Source organism: Pelophylax lessonae, assembly GCF_965119305.1.
Source record: "Pelophylax lessonae genome assembly, chromosome: 3".
In the NCBI taxonomy this organism is placed as follows: Eukaryota; Metazoa; Chordata; class Amphibia; order Anura; family Ranidae; genus Pelophylax; species Pelophylax lessonae.
Window position 1 is genome coordinate 13,239,859 of NC_138770.1, and position 20,943 is coordinate 13,260,801.

The window sequence follows — 20,943 nt, forward strand, 5'->3', positions numbered from 1 at the left end:
AAACAAATAAATGAATAAATAAATAATGTTTTCAACATTTTTTAACTCTGCCGTGGCCGGTCCCAAGCCCGTGCTGTGAAAAGAGAAGGGTCAGATGCTGGGACAAGCAAACCACCTCTCTAATAACTATTTGCTACTGCGGTCAGGGAGGGCCTTGGAAAAGCTCATTGGGATTCTTTAGGATCTCAAACAAATAAATGAATAAATAAATAAATGTTTTCAACATTTTTTAACTCTGCCGTGGCCGGTCCCAAGCCCGTGCTGTGAAAAGAGGAGGGTCAGATGCTGGGACAAGCAAACCAGCTCTGTAAAAACTATTTGCTACTGCGGTCAGGGAGGGCCTTGGGAAAGCTCATTGGGATTCCTCAGGATCTCAAACAAATAAATGAATAAATAAATAATGTTTTCAACATTTTTTAACTCTGCCGTGGCCGGTCCCAAGCCCGTGCTGTGAAAAGAGGAGGGTCAGACGCTGGGACAAGCAAACCAGCTCTGTAAAAACTATTTGCTACTGCGGTCAGGGAGGGCCTTGGAAAAGCTCATTGGGATTCCTCAGGATCTCAAACAAATAAATGAATAAATAAATAAATAATGTTTTCAACATTTTTAACTCTGCCGTGGCCGGTCCCAAGCCCGTGCTGTAAAAAGAGGAGGGTCAGATAATGGGACAAGCAAACCAGCTCTGTAAAAACTATTTGTTACTGCGGTCAGGGAGGACCTTGGGAAAGGTCATTGGGATTCCTCAGGATCTCAAACAAATAAATGAATAAATAAATAAATAATGTTTTCAACATTTTTTAACTCTGCCGTGGCCGGTCCCAAGCCTGTGCTGTGAAAAGAGGAGGGTCAGATGCTGGGACAAGCAAACCAGCTCTGTAAAAAATATTTGCTACTGCGGTCAGGGAGGGCCTTGCAAAAGCTCATTGGGATACCTCAGGATCTCAAACAAATAAATGAATAAATAAATAATGTTTTCAACATTTTTTAACTCTGCCGTGGCCGGTCCCAAGCCCGTGCTGTGAAAAGAGGAGGGTCAGATGCTGGGACAAGCAAACCAGCTCTGTAAAAACTATTTGCAACTGCGGTCAGGGAGGGCCTTGGAAAAGCTCATTGGGATTCCTCAGGATCTCAAACAAATAAATGAATAAATAAATAAATGTTTTCAACATTTTTTAACTCTGCCGTGGCCGGTCCCAACCCCGTGCTGTGAAAAGAGGAGGGTCAGATTCTGGGACAAGCAAACCAGCTCTGTAAAAACTATTTGCTACTGCGGTCAGGGAGGGCCTTGGAAAAGCTCATTGGGATACCTCAGGATCTCAAACAAATAAATGAATAAATAAATAATGTTTTCAACATTTTTTAACTCTGCCATGGCCGGTCCCAAGCCCGTGCTGTGAAAAGAGGAGGGTCCGATGCTGGGACAAGCAAACCAGCTCTGTAAAAACTATTTACTACTGCGGTCAGGGAGGGCCTTGGAAAAGCTCATTGGGATTCCTCAGGATCTCAAACAAATTAATAAATAATGTTTTCAACATTTTTTAACTCTGCCGTGGCCGGTCCCAAGCCCGTGCTGTGAAAAGAGGAGGGTCAGATGCTGGGACAAGCAAACCAGCTCTGTAAAAACTATTTACTACTGCGGTCAGGGAGGGCCTTGGAAAAGCTCATTGGGATTCCTCAGGATCTCAAACAAATAAATGAATAAATAAATAAATAATGTTTTCAACATTTTTTAACTCTGCCGTGGCCTGTCCCAAGCCCGTGCTGTGAAAAGAGGAGGGTCAGATCCTGGGACAAGCAAACCAGCTCTGTAAAAACTATTTGCTACTGCGCTCAGAGAGGGCCTTGGAAAAGCTCTTTGGGATTCCTCAGGATCTCAAACAAATAAATGAATAAATAAATAAATAATGTTTTTAACATTTTTTAACTCTGCCGTGGCCGGTCCCAAGCCCGTGCTGTGAAAAGAGGAGGGTCAGATGCTGGGACAAGCAAACCAGCTCTGTAAAAACTATTTGCTACTGCGGTCAGGGAGGGCCTTGGAAAAGCTCATTGGGATTCCTCAGGATCTCAAACAAATTAATAAATAATGTTTTCAACATTTTTTAACTCTGCCGTGGCCGGTCCCAAGCCCGTGCTGTGAAAAGAGGAGGGTCAGATGCTGGGACAAGCAAACCAGCTCTGTAAAAACTATTTACTACTGCGGTCAGGGAGGGCCTTGGAAAAGCTCATTGGGATTCCTCAGGATCTCAAACAAATTAATAAATAATGTTTTCAACTTTTTTTAACTCTGCCGTGGCTGGTCGAAAGCCCGTGCTGTGAAAAGAGGGTCAGATGCTGGGACAAGCAAACCAGCTCTGTAAAAACTATTTGCTACTGCGGTCAGGGAGGGCCTTGGAAAAGCTCATTGGGATTCCTCAGGATCTCAAACAAATGAATAAATAAATGTTTTCAACATTTTTTAACTCTGCCATGGCTGGTCCCAAGCCCGTGCTGTGAAAAGAGGAGGGTCAGACGCTGGGACAAGCAAACCAGCTCTGTAAAAACTATTTGCTAATGCGGTCAGGGAGGGCCTTGGAAAAGCTCATTGGGATTCCTCAGGATCTCAAACAAATAAATGAATAAATAAATAAATAATGTTTTCAACATTTTTTAACTCTGCCGTGGCCGGTCCCAAGCCCGTGCTGTAAAAAGAGGAGGGTCAGATAATGGGACAAGCAAACCAGCTCTGTAAAAACTATTTGTTACTGCGGTCAGGGAGGACCTTGGAAAAGGTCATTGGGATTCCTCAGGATCTCAAACAAATAAATGAATAAATAAATAATGTTTTCAACATTTTTTAACTCTGCCGTGGCCGGTCCCAATCCCGTGCTGTGAAAAGAGAAGGGTCAGATGCTGGGACAAGCAAACCAGCTCTCTAATAACTATTTGCTACTGCGGTCAGGGAGGGCCTTGGAAAAGCTCATTGGGATTCTTTAGGATCTCAAACAAATAAATGAATAAATAAATAAATGTTTTCAACATTTTTTAACTCTGCCGTGGCCGGTCCCAAGCCCGTGCTGTGAAAAGAGGAGGGTCAGATGCTGGGACAAGCAAACCAGCTCTGTAAAAACTATTTGCTACTGCGGTCAGGGAGGGCCTTGGAAAAGCTCATTGGGATTCCTCAGGATCTCAAACAAATAAATGAATAAATAAATAATGTTTTCAACATTTTTTAACTCTGCCGTGGCCGGTCCCAAGCCCGTGCTGTGAAAAGAGGAGGGTCCGATGCTGGGACAAGCAAACCAGCTCTGTAAAAACTATTTACTACTGCGGTCAGGGAGGGCCTTGGAAAAGCTCATTGGGATTCCTCAGGATCTCAAACAAATTAATAAATAATGTTTTCAACATTTTTTAACTCTGCCGTGGCCGGTCCCAAGCCCGTGCTGTGAAAAGAGGAGGGTCAGATGCTGGGACAAGCAAACCAGCTCTGTAAAAACTATTTACTACTGCGGTCAGGGAGGGCCTTGGAAAAGCTCATTGGGATTCCTCAGGATCTCAAACAAATAAATGAATAAATAAATAAATAATGTTTTCAACATTTTTTAACTCTGCCGTGGCCGGTCCCAAGCCCGTGCTGTGAAAAGAGGAGGGTCAGATCCTGGGACAAGCAAACCAGCTCTGTAAAAACTATTTGCTACTGCGCTCAGAGAGGGCCTTGGAAAAGCTCTTTGGGATTCCTCAGGATCTCAAACAAATAAATGAATAAATAAATAAATAATGTTTTTAACATTTTTTAACTCTGCCGTGGCCGGTCCCAAGCCCGTGCTGTGAAAAGAGGAGGGTCAGATGCTGGGACAAGCAAACCAGCTTTGTAAAAACTATTTGCTACTGCGGTCAGGGAGGGCCTTGGAAAAGCTCATTGGGATTCCTCAGGATCTCAAACAAATTAATAAATAATGTTTTCAACATTTTTTAACTCTGCCGTGGCCGGTCCCAAGCCCGTGCTGTGAAAAGAGGAGGGTCAGATGCTGGGACAAGCAAACCAGCTCTGTAAAAACTATTTACTACTGCGGTCAGGGAGGGCCTTGGAAAAGCTCATTGGGATTCCTCAGGATCTCAAACAAATTAATAAATAATGTTTTCAACATTTTTTAACTCTGCCGTGGCTGGTCGAAAGCCCGTGCTGTGAAAAGAGGGTCAGATGCTGGGACAAGCAAACCAGCTCTGTAAAAACTATTTGCTACTGCGGTCAGGGAGGGCCTTGGAAAAGCTCATTGGGATTCCTCAGGATCTCAAACAAATAAATGAATAAATAAATAAATAATGTTTTCAACATTTTTTAACTCTGCCGTGGCCGGTCCCAAGCCCGTGCTGTAAAAAGAGGAGGGTCAGATAATGGGACAAGCAAACCAGCTCTGTAAAAACTATTTGTTACTGCGGTCAGGGAGGACCTTGGAAAAGGTCATTGGGATTCCTCAGGATCTCAAACAAATAAATGAATAAATAAATAATGTTTTCAACATTTTTTAACTCTGCCGTGGCCGGTCCCAAGCCCGTGCTGTGAAAAGAGGAGGGTCAGATGCTGGGACAAGCAAACCAGCTCTGTAAAAACTATTTGCTACTGCGGTCAGGGAGGGCCTTGGAAAAGCTGATTGGGATTCCTCAGGATCTCAAACAAATAAATGAATAAATAAATAAATAATGTTTTCAACATTTTTTAACTCTGCCGTGGCCGGTTCCAAGCCCGTGCTGTGAAAAGAGGAGGGTCAGATGCTGGGACAAGCAAACCAGCTCTGTAAAAACTATTTGCTACTGCGGTCAGGGAGGGCCTTGGAAAAGCTCATTGGGATTCCTCAGGATCTCAAACAAATAAATGAATAAATAAATAAATAATGTTTTCAACATTTTTTAACTCTGCCGTTGCCAGTCCCAAGCCCGTGCTGTGAAAAGAGGAGGGTCAGATGCTGGGACAAGCAAACCAGCTCTGTAAAAAATATTTGCTACTGTGGTCAGGGAGGGCCTTGGAAAAGCTCATTGGGATTCCTCAGGATCTCAAACAAATAAATGATTAAATAAATAAATAAAGTTTTCAACATTTTTTAACTCTGCCGTGGCTGGTCCCAAGCCCGTGCTGTGAAAAGAGGAGGGTTAGATGCTGGGACAAGCAAACCAGCTCTGTAAAAACTATTTGCTACTGCGGTCAGGGAGGGCCTTGGAAAAGCTCATTGGGATTCCTCAGGATCTCAAACAAATAAATGAATAAATAAATAAATAATGTTTTCAACATTTTTTAACTCTGCCGTGGCCAGTCCCAAGCCCGTGCTGTGAAAAGAGGAGGGTTTAGATGCTGGGACAAGCAAACCAGCTCTGTAAAAACTATTTGCTACTGCGGTCAGGGAGGGCCTTGGAAAAGCTCATTGGGATTCCTCAGGATCTCAAACAAATAAATAAATGAATAAATAAATAAATAATGTTTTCAACATTTTTAACTCTGCCGTGACTGGTCCCAAGCCCGTGCTATGAAAAGAGTAGGGTCAGATGCTGGGACAAGCAAACCAGCTCTGTAAAAACTATTTGCTACTGCGGTCAGGGAGGGCCTTGGAAAAGCTCATTGGGATTCCTCAGGATCTCAAACAAATAAATGAATAAATAAATAAATAATGTTTTCAACATTTTTTAACTCTGCCGTGGCCGGTCCCAAGCCCGTGCTTTGAAAAGAGGAGGGTCAGATGCTGGGACAAGCAAACCAGCTCTGTAAAAACTATTTGCTACTGCGGTCAGGGAGGGCCTTGGAAAAGCTGATTGGGATTCCTCAGGATCTCAAACAAATAAATGAATAAATAAATAAATAATGTTTTCAACATTTTTTAACTCTGCCGTGGCCGGTTCCAAGCCCGTGCTGTTAAAAGAGGAGGGTCAGATGCTGGGACAAGCAAACCAGCTCTGTAAAAACTATTTGCTACTGCGGTCAGGGAGGGCCTTGGAAAAGCTCATTGGGATTCCTCAGGATCTCAAACAAATAAATGAATAAATAAATAAATAAAGTTTTCAACATTTTTAACTCTGCCATGGCCGGTCCCAAGCCCGTGCTGTGAAAAGAGGAGGGTCAGATGCTGGGACAAGCAAACCAGCTCTATAAAAACTATTTGCTACTGCGGTCAGGGAGGGCCTTGGAAAAGCTGATTGGGATTCCTCAGGATCTCAAACAAATAAATGAATAGATAAATAAATAATGTTTTCAACATTTTTAACTCTGCCGTGGCTGGTCCCAAGCCCGTACTGTGAAAAGAGGAGGGTCAGATGCTGGGACAAGCAAACCAGCTCTGTAAAAACTATTTGCTACTGCGGTCAGGGAGGGCCTTGGAAAAGCTCATTGGGATTCCTCAGGATCTCAAACAAATAAATGAATAAATAAATAATGTTTTCAACATTTTTTAACTCTGCCATGGCCGGTTCCAAGCCCGTGCTGTGAAAAGAGGAGGGTCAGATGCTGGGACAAGCAAACCAGCTCTGTAAAAACTATTTGCTACTGCGGTCAGGGAGGGCCTTGGAAAAGCTCATTGGGATTCCTCAGGATCTCAAACAAATAAATGAATAAATAAATAAATAATGTTTTCAACATTTTTTAACTCTGCCGTGGCCAGTCCCAAGCCCGTGCTGTGAAAAGAGGAGGGTCAGATGCTGGGACAAGCAAACCAGCTCTGTAAAAACTATTTGCTACTGCGGTCAGGGAGGGCCTTGGAAAAGCTCATTGGGATTCCTCAGGATCTCAAACAAATAAATGAATAAATAAATAAATAATGTTTTCAACATTTTTTAACTCTGTCGTGGCCGGTCCCAAGCCCGTGCTGTGAAAAGAGGAGGGTCAGATGCTGGGACAAGCAAACCAGCTCTGTAAAAACTATTCGCTACTGTGGTCAGGGAGGGCCTTGGAAAAGCTCATTGGGATTCCTCAGGATCTCAAACAAATAAATGATTAAATAAATAAATAAAGTTTTCAACATTTTTTAACTCTGCCGTGGCCGGTCCCAAGCCCGTGCTGTGAAAAGAGGAGGGTCAGATGCTGGGACAAGCAAACCAGCTCTGTAAAAACTATTTGCTACTGCAGTCAGGGAGGGCCTTGGAAAAGCTGATTGGGATTCCTCAGGATCTCAAACAAATAAATGAATAAATAAATAAATAATGTTTTCAACATTTTTTAACTCTGCCGTGGCCAGTCCCAAGCCCGTGCTGTGAAAAGAGGAGGGTTTAGATGCTGGGACAAGCAAACCAGCTCTGTAAAAACTATTTGCTACTGCGGTCAGGGAGGGCCTTGGAAAAGCTCATTGGGATTCCTCAGGATCTCAAACAAATAAATGAATAAATAAATAAATAATGTTTTCAACATTTTTTAACTCTGCCGTTGCCAGTCCCAAGCCCGTGCTGTGAAAAGAGGAGGGTCAGATGCTGGGACAAGCAAACCAGCTCTGTAAAAACTATTTGCTACTGCGGTCAGGGAGGGCCTTGGAAAAGCTCATTGGGATTCCTCAGGATCTCAAACAAATAAATGAATAAATAAATAAATAAATAATGTTTTCAACATTTTTTAACTCTGTCGTGGCCGGTCCCAAGCCCGTGCTGTGAAAAGAGGAGGGTCAGATGCTGGGACAAGCAAACCAGCTCTGTAAAAAATATTTGCTACTGTGGTCAGGGAGGGCCTTGGAAAAGCTCATTGGGATTCCTCAGGATCTCAAACAAATAAATGATTAAATAAATAAATAAAGTTTTCAACATTTTTTAAGTCTGGCGTGGCCGGTCCCAAGCCCGTGCTGTGAAAAGAGGAGGGTCAGATGCTGGGACAAGCAAACCAGCTCTGTAAAAACTATTTGCTACTGCGGTCAGGGAGGGCCTTGGAAAAGCTGATTGGGATTCCTCAGGATCTCAAACAAATAAATGAATAAATAAATAAATAATGTTTTCAACATTTTTTAACTCTGCCGTGGCCAGTCCCAAGCCCGTGCTGTGAAAAGAGGAGGGTTTAGATGCTGGGACAAGCAAACCAGCTCTGTAAAAACTATTTGCTACTGCGGTCAGGGAGGGCCTTGGAAAAGCTCATTGGGATTCCTCAGGATCTCAAACAAATAAATAAATGAATAAATAAATAAATAATGTTTTCAACATTTTTAACTCTGCCGTGGCTGGTCCCAAGCCCGTGCTATGAAAAGAGGAGGGTCAGATGCTGGGACAAGCAAACCAGCTCTGTAAAAACTATTTGCTACTGCGGTCAGGGAGGGCCTTGGAAAAGCTCATTGGGATTCCTCAGGATCTCAAACAAATAAATGAATAAATAAATAAATAATGTTTTCAACATTTTTTAACTCTGCCATGGCCGGTCCCAAGCCCGTGCTTTGAAAAGAGGAGGGTCAGATGCTGGGACAAGCAAACCAGCTCTGTAAAAACTATTTGCTACTGCGGTCAGGGAGGGCCTTGGAAAAGCTCATTGGGATTCCTCAGGATCTCAAACAAATAAATGAATAAATAAATAAATAATGTTTTCAACATTTTTAACTCTGCCGTGGCCGCTCCCAAGCCCGTGCTGTGAAAAGAGGAGGGTCAGATGCTGGGACAAGCAAACCAGCTCTGTAAAAACTATTTGCTACTGCGGTCAGGGAGGGCCTTGGAAAAGCTCATTGGGATTCCTCAGGATCTCAAACAAATAAATGAATAAATAAATAAATAATGTTTTCAACATTTTTTAACTCTGCCGTGGCCGGTCCCAAGCCCGTGCTTTGAAAAGAGGAGGGTCAGATGCTGGGACAAGCAAACCAGCTCTGTAAAAACTATTTGCTACTGCGGTCAGGGAGGGCCTTGGAAAAGCTCATTGGGATTCCTCAGGATCTCAAACAAATAAATGAATAAATAAATAATGTTTTCAACATTTTTTAACTCTGCCGTTGCCAGTCCCAAGCCCGTGCTGTGAAAAGAGGAGGGTCAGATGCTGGGACAAGCAAACCAGCTCTGTAAAAACTATTTGCTACTGCGGTCAGGGAGGGCCTTGGAAAAGCTCATTGGGATTCCTCAGGATCTCAAACAAATAAATGAATAAATAAATAAATAAATAATGTTTTCAACATTTTTTAACTCTGCCGTGGCCGGTCCCAAGCCTGTGCTGTGAAAAGAGGAGGGTCAGATGCTGGGACAAGCAAACCAGCTCTGTAAAAAATATTTGCTACTGTGGTCAGGGAGGGCCTTGGAAAAGCTCATTTGGATTCCTCAGGATCTCAAACAAATAAATGATTAAATAAATAAATAAAGTTTTCAACATTTTTTAACTCTGCCGTGGCCGGTCCCAAGCCCGTGCTGTGAAAAGAGGAGGGTCAGATGCTGGGACAAGCAAACCAGCTCTGTAAAAACTATTTGCTACTGCGGTCAGGGAGGGCCTTGGAAAAGCTGATTGGGATTCCTCAGGATCTCAAACAAATAAATAAATGAATAAATAAATAAATAATGTTTTCAACATTTTTTAACTCTGCCGTGGCCAGTCCCAAGCCTGTGCTGTGAAAAGAGGAGGGTTTAGATGCTGGGACAAGCAAACCAGCTCTGTAAAAACTATTTGCTACTGCGGTCAGGGAGGGCCTTGGAAAAGCTGATTGGGATTCCTCAGGATCTCAAACAAATAAATAAATGAATAAATAAATAAATAATGTTTTCAACATTTTTAACTCTGCCGTGGCCGGTCCCAAGCCCGTGCTGTGAAAAGAGGAGGGTCAGATGCTGGGACAAGCAAACCAGCTCTGTAAAAACTATTTGCTACTGCGGTCAGGGAGGGCCTTGGAAAAGCTCATTGGGATTCCTCAGGATCTCAAACAAATAAATGAATAAATAAATAAATAAAGTTTTCAACATTTTTTAACTCTGCCGTGGCCGGTCCCAAGCCCGTGCTGTGAAAAGAGGAGGGTCAGATGCTGGGACAAGCAAACCAGCTCTGTAAAAACTATTTGCTACTGTGGTCAGGGAGGGCCTTGGAAAAGCTCATTGGGATTCCTCAGGATCTCAAACAAATAAATGAATAAATAAATAAATAAAGTTTTCAACATTTTTAACTCTGCCATGGCCGGTCCCAAGCCCGTGCTGTGAAAAGAGGAGGGTCAGATGCTGGGACAAGCAAACCAGCTCTATAAAAACTATTTGCTACTGCGGTCAGGGAGGGCCTTGGAAAAGCTGATTGGGATTCCTCAGGATCTCAAACAAATAAATGAATAAATAAATAAATAATGTTTTCAACATTTTTAACTCTGCCGTGGCTGGTCCCAAGCCCGTACTGTGAAAAGAGGAGGGTCAGATGCTGGGACAAGCAAACCAGCTCTGTAAAAACTATTAGCTACTGTGGTCAGGGAGGGCCTTGGAAAAGCTCATTGGGATTCCTCAGGATCTCAAACAAATAAATGAATAAATAAATAATGTTTTCAACATTTTTTAACTCTGCCGTGGCCGGTCCCAAGCCCGTGCTGTGAAAAGAGGAGGGTCAGATGCTGGGACAAGCAAACCAGCTCTGTAAAAACTATTTGCTACTGCGGTCAGGGAGGGCCTTGGAAAAGCTCATTGGGATTCCTCAGGATCTCAAACAAATAAATGAATAAATAAATAAATAAATAATGTTTTCAACATTTTTTAACACTGCCGTGGCCGGTCCCAAGCCCGTGCTGTGAAAAGAGGAGAGTCAGATGCTGGAACAAGCAAACCAGCTCTGTAAAAACTATTTGCTACTGCAGTCAGGGAGGGCCTTGGAAAAGCTCATTGGGATTCCTCAGGATCTCAAACAAATAAAGGAATAAATAAATAAATAATGTTTTCAACATTTTTTAACTCTGCCGTGGCCGGTCCCAAGCCCGTGCTGTGAAAAGAGGAGGGTCAGATGCTGGGACAAGCAAACCAGCTCTGTAAAAACTATTTGCTACTGTGGTCAGGGAGGGCCTTGGAAAAGCTCATTGGGATTCCTCAGTATCTCAAACAAATAAATGAATAAATAAATAAATAAATAATGTTTTCAACATTTTTTAACTCTGCCGTGGCCGGTCCCAAGCCCGTGCTGTGAAAAGAGGAGGGTCAGATGCTGGGACAAGCAAACCAGCTCTGTAAAAACTATTTGCTACTGCGGTCAGGGAGGACCTTGGAAAAGCTCATTGGGATTCCTCAGGATCTCAAACAAATAAATGAATAAATAAATAAATAAATAATGTTTTCAACATTTTTTAACTCTGCCGTGGCCGGTCCCAAGCCCGTGCTGTGAAAAGAGGAGGGTCAGATGCTGGGACAAGCAAACCAGCTCTGTAAAAACTATTTGCTACTGCAGTCAGGGAGGGCCTTGGAAAAGCTCATTGGGATTCCTCAGGATCTCAAACAAATAAAGGAATAAATAAATAAATAATGTTTTCAACATTTTTTAACTCTGCCGTGGCCGGTCCCAAGCCCGTGCTGTGAAAAGAGGAGGGTCAGATGCTGGGACAAGCAAACCAGCTCTGTAAAAAATATTTGCTACTGTGGTCAGGGAGGGCCTTGGAAAAGCTCATTGGGATTCCTCAGGATCTCAAACAAATAAATGAATAAATAAATAAATAAATAATGATTTCAACATTTTTTAACTCTGCCGTGGCCGGTCCCAAGCCTGTGCTATGAAAATAGGAGAGTCAGATGCTGGGACAAGCAAACCAGCTCTGTAAAAACTATTTGCTACTGCGGTCAGGGAGGGCCTTGGAAAAGCTCATTGGGATTCCTCAGGATCTCAAACAAATAAATGAATAAATAAATAAATAAATAATGTTTTCAACATTTTTAACTGTGCCGTGGCTGGTCCCAAGACCGTGCTGTGAAAAGAGGAGGGTCAGATGCTGGGACAAGCAAACCAGCTCTGTAAAAACTATTTGCTACTGTGGTCAGGGAGGGCCTTGGAAAAGCTCATTGGGATTCCTCAGGATCTCAAACAAATAAATGAATAAATAAATAATGTTTTCAACATTTTTTAACTCTGCCGTGGCCGGTCCCAAGCCCGTGCTGTGAAAAGAGGAGGGTCAGATGCTGGGACAAGCAAACCAGCTCTGTAAAAACTATTTGCTACTGCGGTCAGGGAGGGCCTTGGAAAAGCTCATTGGGATTCCTCAGGATCTCAAACAAATAAATGAATAAATAAATAAATAAATAATGTTTTCAACATTTTTTAACTCTGCCGTGGCCGGTCCCAAGCCCGTGCTGTGAAAAGAGGAGGGTCAGATGCTGGGACAAGCAAACCAGCTCTGTAAAAACTATTTGCTACTGCAGTCAGGGAGGGCCTTGGAAAAGCTCATTGGGATTCCTCAGGATCTCAAACAAATAAAGGAATAAATAAATAAATAATGTTTTCAATAGTGCTGTCAAAATTAGCGCGTTAATAACGCATTAACTCAGATTCATTTTAACGGCGATAATTTTTTTAACGCGCGATTAATGCAGCGCGCATCACCTGTTTGACCCGTGGCCTACGACGTCCAGACGAAGCTACGCAAGTTAGCCTGGCGGCACACCCCCTCATCGCTCCAAGCAAGCATCGGACGCCAGGAACCACGAGGAAGAGCGGAGACTGATGACAGCACGAGAGCAACAGCGGTTAAGGACAGCGGAAGCAGACGCACTGACCTACAGATCGGCAGAAAGGTACATAACATAAAGCATTCACCACACAGGGGTGAAGAAATGGCTTTTAGCCATCGGAGCACTGTTTCCACTTATATGCGGTACTGAACCGACGTTTATATAATAACGACAATACAGCCATATTCTGCTGTCCCAACCAAGGAAATCTTGAGCGGTAGTTCTTACAGCCCTGTTTCAATACTTAGATAAAACCACCCCTAAACGATTTCCTCGGAGCAACTCAATAAGAACAACTGCCCATACACAGTCACCAATTAAAATCGACGACCGATTGCCCAAAAGGAGCCCCTTCAAGAACATTTACGGCTATTAAAGCATGTTGTGATTAATATATGTATATCACTTGAAGTATATGCCGGCCGGTTATCTGTCACTTTATGTTATGTCTGTCTTGTTTCCTATTAATGCACTGATTGTATTCACTAACAACCTTATCTTGCACGGGTGTTACTAAACCCCAATATATTTAATTTATCAATAAACTGTCTATGTTACACACTAATAGCCTCAAACATTACTGCTGACTAAATTGACCCTCTTTCTTCTGTGGTCTATACAGAAAGAAACACTTCATGAAGTTCATATATATTGACCCGTGGCCTAGCCCGTAGTTGGAGAGATAAAGATGCAGCAGCAAACAGAAATGGAAAAAGAAAGGGGTCTTCTGAACGAAAAATTTATATACAAAACGAGGTCTGATGGTTCTGTCGACAAGACAAAAGTTATCTGCAGTTATTGTCGATGTGAATTAAGTTATCACCGCAGCACGTCGAGTTTAAAATATCACTTGATGGCGAAGCATACAACTGACACGGAGAGCCCCCCTCCCCCTCGTCAAAGGCAGACCACAATGGATCAAAGTTTGCAGCGGAGATCGATGCATAAGTCCACAACTAATAGACTCACCTCAACTATAGCTAAATGGGTGGCTACAGCATGTAGACCAGTTAATGTGGTCGAGGACGAGGGTCTACTTGAAATTATTCGCATCGCATCTAACGATTCTACATACGAACTACCTTCAAGAGCCACCATTACAACCAAGATTCACAACTTATATGAAGAGGAGAAAGCTAAAGTTCAGGAGGCATTGAGACAGACAAACACGGTTGCGCTCACCGGAGATTATTGGACTTCCCTCAGTAACCATAGCTACCTAGGCGTCACAGCACATTATTTTGACGCGCACTGGAAACTTCAGTCTCACGCTTTGACCGTTATGAAGACAGAAGATAGACACTATGCTGACGTTTGCGCTGAGCACTTTCTTCAAGTAGCCAGACAGTGGAACATTGAACTCAAAATTAAAATAGTGACCACTGATAGTGCACGCAACATGATTGCAGCGGCCAGGCAGCTCCCGTTCGAGCATATGCCTTGCATTGCACACAGCCTCCACCGAGCCATCACAGTTTCTCTCCAAAACAGCCCGTTTGATGGCGCCTTGGCAAAATGCAGGAAGTTAGTGGGTCATTTCAAGCATAGCCCTGCTAACGCAGCCGAGCTTGAACAGCAGCAAGTCAAACATCTTCAAAAGAAAGAGTCACTCGTACAGGAGGTGTCTACTAGGTGGAACAGCACCCTAGAAATGATAAAGCGTGTTGAGAGAAATCAAGAACCATTGAGAGATGCACTGGGCCTACATGCAGGCAACATCAACATGCCAACTGCAGCTGAATTTGATAAACTGAAGAGGTTGGAGACTGTGCTGGAACACTGCAGGTAATTTATTGATACTCTTATTATTATTATATTTGTGTGTGTGTGTGCGCGTGCGTGTGTTAAGAGTGAGAGATTGAAAGTGAGTGAGAGATTCATTATGTCTAACTAAAGTGCTTTTCTCTATTATTCCAGGTATGTGAGTGAACTTTTAGGAGGAGAGAAATTTGTTTCTTGCTCAGTTGTGCTGCCCGCGTTGTGTCATCTATCACGTGTGATGGAGGTCTCAGAAGATGACCCAGCCTACATGATTAAGTTTAAGGAAACTTTCACAACTGACATGGACAAACGGAAGGAAAAAACCAACACCACATGGCTGAGGGTTGCATCAGCACTGGACCCTAGGTTTAAGGACCTCAAATGTCTGAGCAGGGCTGACAGAGCTGAGGTGTGGAGTTCAGTCTGTGCCTTGCTCAAGAGGGAGGGGCTTGCACAGCCAGATAAACCAGTGACACTGACAACTGAACCACCTAAGAAGATAACATGTCTCATGTCTGTGCCAGAATCTTCATCTGATGATGATGAAGAGGACTGTATTGAGAAATGTGTGGAGCGCTACAAGGCAGAGCCCTCTATTGGCATAGAGGACTGTCCCCTGCAGTGGTGGTCCAATCATGAAGGGGCACACAGTGAGATGGCCTACCTTGCACGCATATACTTATCAACACCTGCCACATCCGTACCTTGTGAAAGATTGTTTTCACTCTCAGGACATGTTGTTCAGAAAAAGCGAGCTGCCCTGTCATCTGAAAATGTAAACAGGCTCGTCTGTTTGAGCAACTGGCTCAGTGCAAAGAAAGAGAAATAATCTGTGAGGAACCTGTGGGTTTTTTATATTCTTTTTCCCCACCTGTTTGATAGACATGAACACGTTCTTTGTAAAACATGTCAATGTTCTTTATGCTCTGTTTAGGGTGATTTCAGTAATAATAAATGTACATTTAGGTTAGCATGTTTACAAGAAGTGAGCTGCCCTATCGTGCAAAAATGTAAGGTTTGTGTAAGTAAATTGAGTAAAGAAAGAGAAGTAATGGGAACCGTTTATTTCTATGTTGTTGTTTTTTCATGTGTATAATAGACATGAACAAGTTCTTTGATAAACATATGACTTTTGATACTATGGACCCTTTGATAGATGTCCAGTCTTCATCCTATGTTAAGTATGGTTTCACTAATAATAAACATGCATTTGCATAAAGCGTCTATTTGTCCACTCCCATGTTGATTAATGTATTCAAAACTTGAAAAGTATTAATTTAAGGTACATTTAGAACTGATACAAATGTGCGATTAATCGCGAGTTAACTCATGACAATCATGCGATTAATCGCGATTAAATATTTTAATCGATTGACAGCCCTAGTTTTCAACATTTTTTAACTCTGCCGTGGCCGGTCCCAAGCCCGTGCTGTGAAAAGAGGAGGGTCAGATGCTGGGACAAGCAAGCCAGCTCTATAAAAAATATTTGCTACTGTGGTCAGGGAGGGCCTTGGAAAAGCTCATTGGGATTCCTCAGGATCTCAAACAAATAAATGAATAAATAAATAAATAAATAATGTTTTCAACATTTTTTAACTCTGCCGTGGCCGGTCCCAAGCCCGTGCTGTGAAAAGAGGAGGGTCAGATGCTGGGACAAGCAAACCAGCTCTGTAAAAACTATTTGCTACTGCGGTCAGGGAGGGCCTTGGAAAAGCTCATTGGGATTCCTCAGGATCTCAAACAAATAAATGAATAAATAAATAAATAAATAATGTTTTCAACATTTTTAACTCTGCCATGGCTGGTCCCAAGACCGTGCTATGAAAAGAGAAAGGGTCAGATGCTGGGACAAGCAAACCAGCTCTGTAAAAACTATTTGCTACTGCGGTCAGGGAGGGCCTTGGAAAAGCTCATTGGGATTCCTCAGGATCTCAAACAAATAAATGAATAACTAAATAAATAATGTTTTCAACATTTTTTAACTCTGCCGTGGCCGGTCCCAAGCCCGTGCTTTGAAAAGAGGAGGGTCAGATGCTGGGACAAGCAAACCAGCTCTGTAAAAACTATTTGCTACTGCGGTCAGGGAGGGCCTTGGAAAAGCTGATTGGGATTCCTCAGGATCTCAAACAAATAAATGAATAAATAAATAATGTTTTCAACATTTTTTAACTCTGCCGTGGCCGGTCCCAAGCCCGTGCTGTGAAAAGAGGAGAGTCAGATGCTGGGACAAGCAAACCAGCTCTGTAAAAACTATTTGCTACTGCAGTCAGGGAGGGCCTTGGAAAAGCTCATTAGGATTCCTCAGGATCTCAAACAAATAAATGAATAAATAAATAATGTTTTCAACGTTTTTTAACTCTGCCGTGGCCGGTCCCAAGCCCGTGCTGTGAAAAGAGGAGGGTCAGATGCTGGGACAAGCAAACCAGCTCTGTAAAAACTATTTGCTACTGCGGTCAGGGAGGGCCTTGGAAAAGCTCATTGGGATTCCTCAGGATCTCAAACAAATAAATGAATAAATAAATAATGTTTTCAACATTTTTTAACTCTGCCGTGGCCAGTCCCAAGCCCGTGCTGTGAAAAGAGGAGGGTTTAGATGCTGGGACAAGCAAACCAGCTCTGTAAAAACTATTTGCTACTGCGGTCAGGGAGGGCCTTGGAAAAGCTCATTGGGATTCCTCAGGATCTCAAACAAATAAATGAATAAATAAATAAATAATGTTTTCAACATTTTTTAACTCTGCCGTGGCCGGTCCCAAGCCCGTGCTGTGAAAAGAGGAGAGTCAGATGCTGGGACAAGCAAACCAGCTCTGTAAAAACTATTTGCTACTGCGGTCAGGGAGGGCCTTGGAAAAGCTCATTGGGATTCCTCAGGATCTCAAACAAATAAATGAATAAATAAATAAATAATGTTTTCAACATTTTTTAACTCTGCCGTGGCCGGTCCCAAGCCCGTGCTGTGAAAAGAGGAGAGTCAGATGCTGGGACAAGCAAACCAGCTCTGTAAAAACTATTTGCTACTGCGGTCAGGGAGGGCCTTGGAAAAGCTCATTGGGATTCCTCAGGATCTCAAACAAATAAATGAATAAATAAATAAATAATGTTTTCAACATTTTTTAACTCTGCCGTGGCCGGTCCCAAGCCCGTGCTGTGAAAAGAGGAGAGTCAGATGCTGGGACAAGCAAACCAGCTCTGTAAAAACTATTTGCTACTGCAGTCAGGGAGGGCCTTGGAAAAGCTCATTAGGATTCCTCAGGATCTCAAACAAATAAATGAATAAATAAATAAATAATGTTTTCAACGTTTTTTAACTCTGCCGTGGCCGGTCCCAAGCCCGTGCTGTGAAAAGAGGAGGGTCAGATGCTGGGACAAGCAAACCAGCTCTGTAAAAACTATTTGCTACTGCGGTCAGGGAGGGCCTTGGAAAAGCTCATTGGGATTCCTCAGGATCTCAAACAAATAAATGAATAAATAAATAAATAATGTTTTCAACATTTTTTAACTCTGCCGTGGCCAGTCCCAAGCCCGTGCTGTGAAAAGAGGAGGGTTTAGATGCTGGGACAAGCAAACCAGCTCTGTAAAAACTATTTGCTACTGCGGTCAGGGAGGGCCTTGGAAAAGCTCATTGGGATTCCTCAGGATCTCAAACAAATAAATGAATAAATAAATAAATAATGTTTTCAACATTTTTAACTCTGCCGTGGCTGGTCCCAAGCCCGTGCTATGAAAAGAGGAGGGTCAGATGCTGGGACAAGCAAACCAGCTCTGTAAAAACTATTTGCTACTGCGGTCAGGGAGGGCCTTGGAAAAGCTCATTGGGATTCCTCAGGATCTCAAACAAATAAATGAATAAATAAATAAATAATGTTTTCAACATTTTTTAACTCTGCCGTGGCCGGCCCCAAGCCCGTGCTTTGAAAAGAGGAGGGTCAGATGCTGGGACAAGCAAACCAGCTCTGTAAAAACTATTTGCTACTGCGGTCAGGGAGGGCCTTGGAAAAGCTGATTGGGATTCCTCAGGATCTCAAACAAATAAATGAATAAATAAATAAATAATGTTTTCAACATTTTTTAACTCTGCCGTGGCCGGTTCCAAGCCCGTGCTGTTAAAAGAGGAGGGTCAGATGCTGGGACAAGCAAACCAGCTCTGTAAAAACGATTCGCTACTGCGGTCAGGGAGGGCCTTGGAAAAGCTCATTGGCATTCCTCAGGATCTCAAATAAATAAATGAATAAATAAATAAATAAATAATGTTTTCAACATTTTTAACTCTGCCGTGGCCGGTCCCAAGCCCGTGCTGTGAAAAGAGGAGGGTCAGATGCTGGTACAAGCAAACCAGCTCTGTAAAAACTATTTGCTACTGCGGTCAGGGAGGGCCTTGGAAAAGCTCATTGGGATTCCTCAGGATCTCAAACAAATAAATGAATAAATAAATAAATAAAGTTTTCAACATTTTTTAACTCTGCCATGGCCGGTCCTAAGCCCGTGCTGTGAAAAGAGGAGGGTCAGATGCTGGGACAAGCAAACCAGCTCTGTAAAAACTATTTGCTACTGTGGTCAGGGAGGGCCTTGGAAAAGCTCATTGGGATTCCTCAGGATCTCAAACAAATAAATGAATAAATAAATAAATAAATAAATAATGTTTTCAACATTTTTTAACTCTGCCGTGGCCGGTCCCAAGCCCGTGCTGTGAAAAGAGGAGGGTCAGATGCTGGGACAAGCAAACCAGCTCTGTAAAAACTATTTGCTACTGTGGTCAGGGAGGGCCTTGGAAAAGCTCATTAGGATTCCTCAGGATCTCAAACAAATAAATGAATAAATAAATAAATAATGTTTTCAACGTTTTTTAACTCTGCCGTGGCCGGTCCCAAGCCCGTGCTGTGAAAAGAGGAGGGTCAGATGCTGGGACAAGCAAACCAGCTCTGTAAAAACTATTTGCTACTGCGGTCAGGGAGGGCCTTGGAAAAGCTCATTGGGATTCCTCAGGATCTCAAACAAATAAATGAATAAATAAATAAATAATGTTTTCAACATTTTTTAACTCTGCCGTGGCCAGTCCCAAGCCCGTGCTTTGAAAAGAGGAGGGTCAGATGCTGGGACAAGCAAACCAGCTCTGTAAAAACTATTTGCTACTGCGGTCAGGGAGGGCCTTGGAAAAGCTGATTGGGATTCCTCAGGATCTCAAACAAATAAATGAATAAATAAATAAATAAATAATGTTTTCAACATTTTTTAACTCTGCCGTGGCCGGTCCCAAGCCCGTGCTGTGAAAAGAGGAGGGTCAGATGCTGGGACAAGCAAACCAGCTCTGTATAAACTATTTGCTACTGTGGTCAGGGAGGGCCTTGGAAAAGCTCATTGGGATTCCTCAGGATCTCAAACAAATAAATGAATAAATAAATAAATAAATAAATAATGTTTTCAACATTCTTTAACTCTGCCGTGGCCGGTCCCAAGCCCATGCTGTGAAAAGAGGAGGGTCAGATGCTGGGACAAGCAAACCAGCTCTGTAAAAACTATTTGCTACTGCGGTCAGGGAGGGCCTTGGAAAAGCTCATTGGGATTCCTCAGGATCTCAAACAAACAAATAAATGAATAAATAAATAAATAAATAATGTTTTCAACATTTTTTAACTCTGCCGTGGCCGGTCCCAAGCCCGTGCTGTGAAAAGAGGAGGGTCAGATGCTGGGACAAGCAAACCAGCTCTGTAAAAACTATTTGCTACTGTGGTCAGGGAGGGCCTTGGAAAAGCTCATTGGGATTCCTCAGGATCTCAAACAAATAAATGAATAAATAAATAAATAAATAATGTTTTCAACATTTTTTAACTCTGCCGTGGCCGGTCCCAAGCCCGTGCTGTGAAAAGAGGAGGGTCAGATGCTGGGACAAGCAAACCAGCTCTGTAAAAACTATTTGCTACTGTGGTCAGGGAGGGCCTTGGAAAAGCTCATTGGGATTCCTCAGGATCTCAAACAAATAAATGAATAAATAAATAAATAAATAATGTTTTCAACATTTTTTAACTCTGCCGTGGCCGGTCCCAAGCCCGTGCTGTGAAAAGAGGAGGGTCAGATGCTGGGACAAGCAAACCAGCTCTGTAAAAACTATTTGCTACTGCGGTCAGGGAGGGCCTTGGAAAAGCTCATTGGGATTCCTCAGGATCTCAAACAAATAAAGGAATAAATAAATAATGTTTTCAACATTTTTTAACTCTGCCGTGGCCGGTCCCAAGCCCGTGCTGTGAAAAGAGGAGGGTCAGATGCTGGGACAAGCAAACCAGCTCTGTAAAAAATATTTGCTACTGTGGTCAGGGAGGGCCTTGGAAAAGCTCATTGGGATTCCTCAGGATCTCAAACAAATAAATGAATAAATAAATAAATAAATAAATAATGTTTTCAACATTTTTTAACTCTGCCGTGGCCGGTCCCAAGCCCGTGCTGTGAAAAGAGGAGAGTCAGATGCTGGGACAAGCAAACCAGCTCTGTAAAAACTATTTGCTACTGCAGTCAGGGAGGGCCTTGGAAAAGCTCATTGGGATTCCTCAGGATCTCAAACAAATAAATGAATAAATAAATAAATAATGTTTTCAACATTTTTTAACTCTG

At 42.7% G+C, this 20,943-nt stretch overlaps 2 protein-coding genes across 2 annotated transcripts in view; both read left to right on the forward strand.

The window, feature by feature from the left end:
* The window catches only part of LOC309550224 (uncharacterized protein), a gene marked incomplete at its 5' end in the record, with an annotated part of 831,917 nt that overhangs the window by 327,638 nt on the left and 483,336 nt on the right, over nucleotides 1-20,943 (forward strand). The gene's annotated exons all lie outside the window — the stretch shown is intronic.
* On the forward strand, nucleotides 13,268-15,169 carry LOC309550225 (E3 SUMO-protein ligase ZBED1-like; the record flags this gene model as incomplete). The annotated part of the gene is made up of 2 exons (XM_082250636.1): nucleotides 13,268-14,364; nucleotides 14,497-15,169. The coding sequence occupies 2 exons, from the start codon at nucleotides 13,268-13,270 to the stop codon at nucleotides 15,167-15,169; spliced, it is 1,770 nt and encodes a 589-aa protein (XP_082106762.1).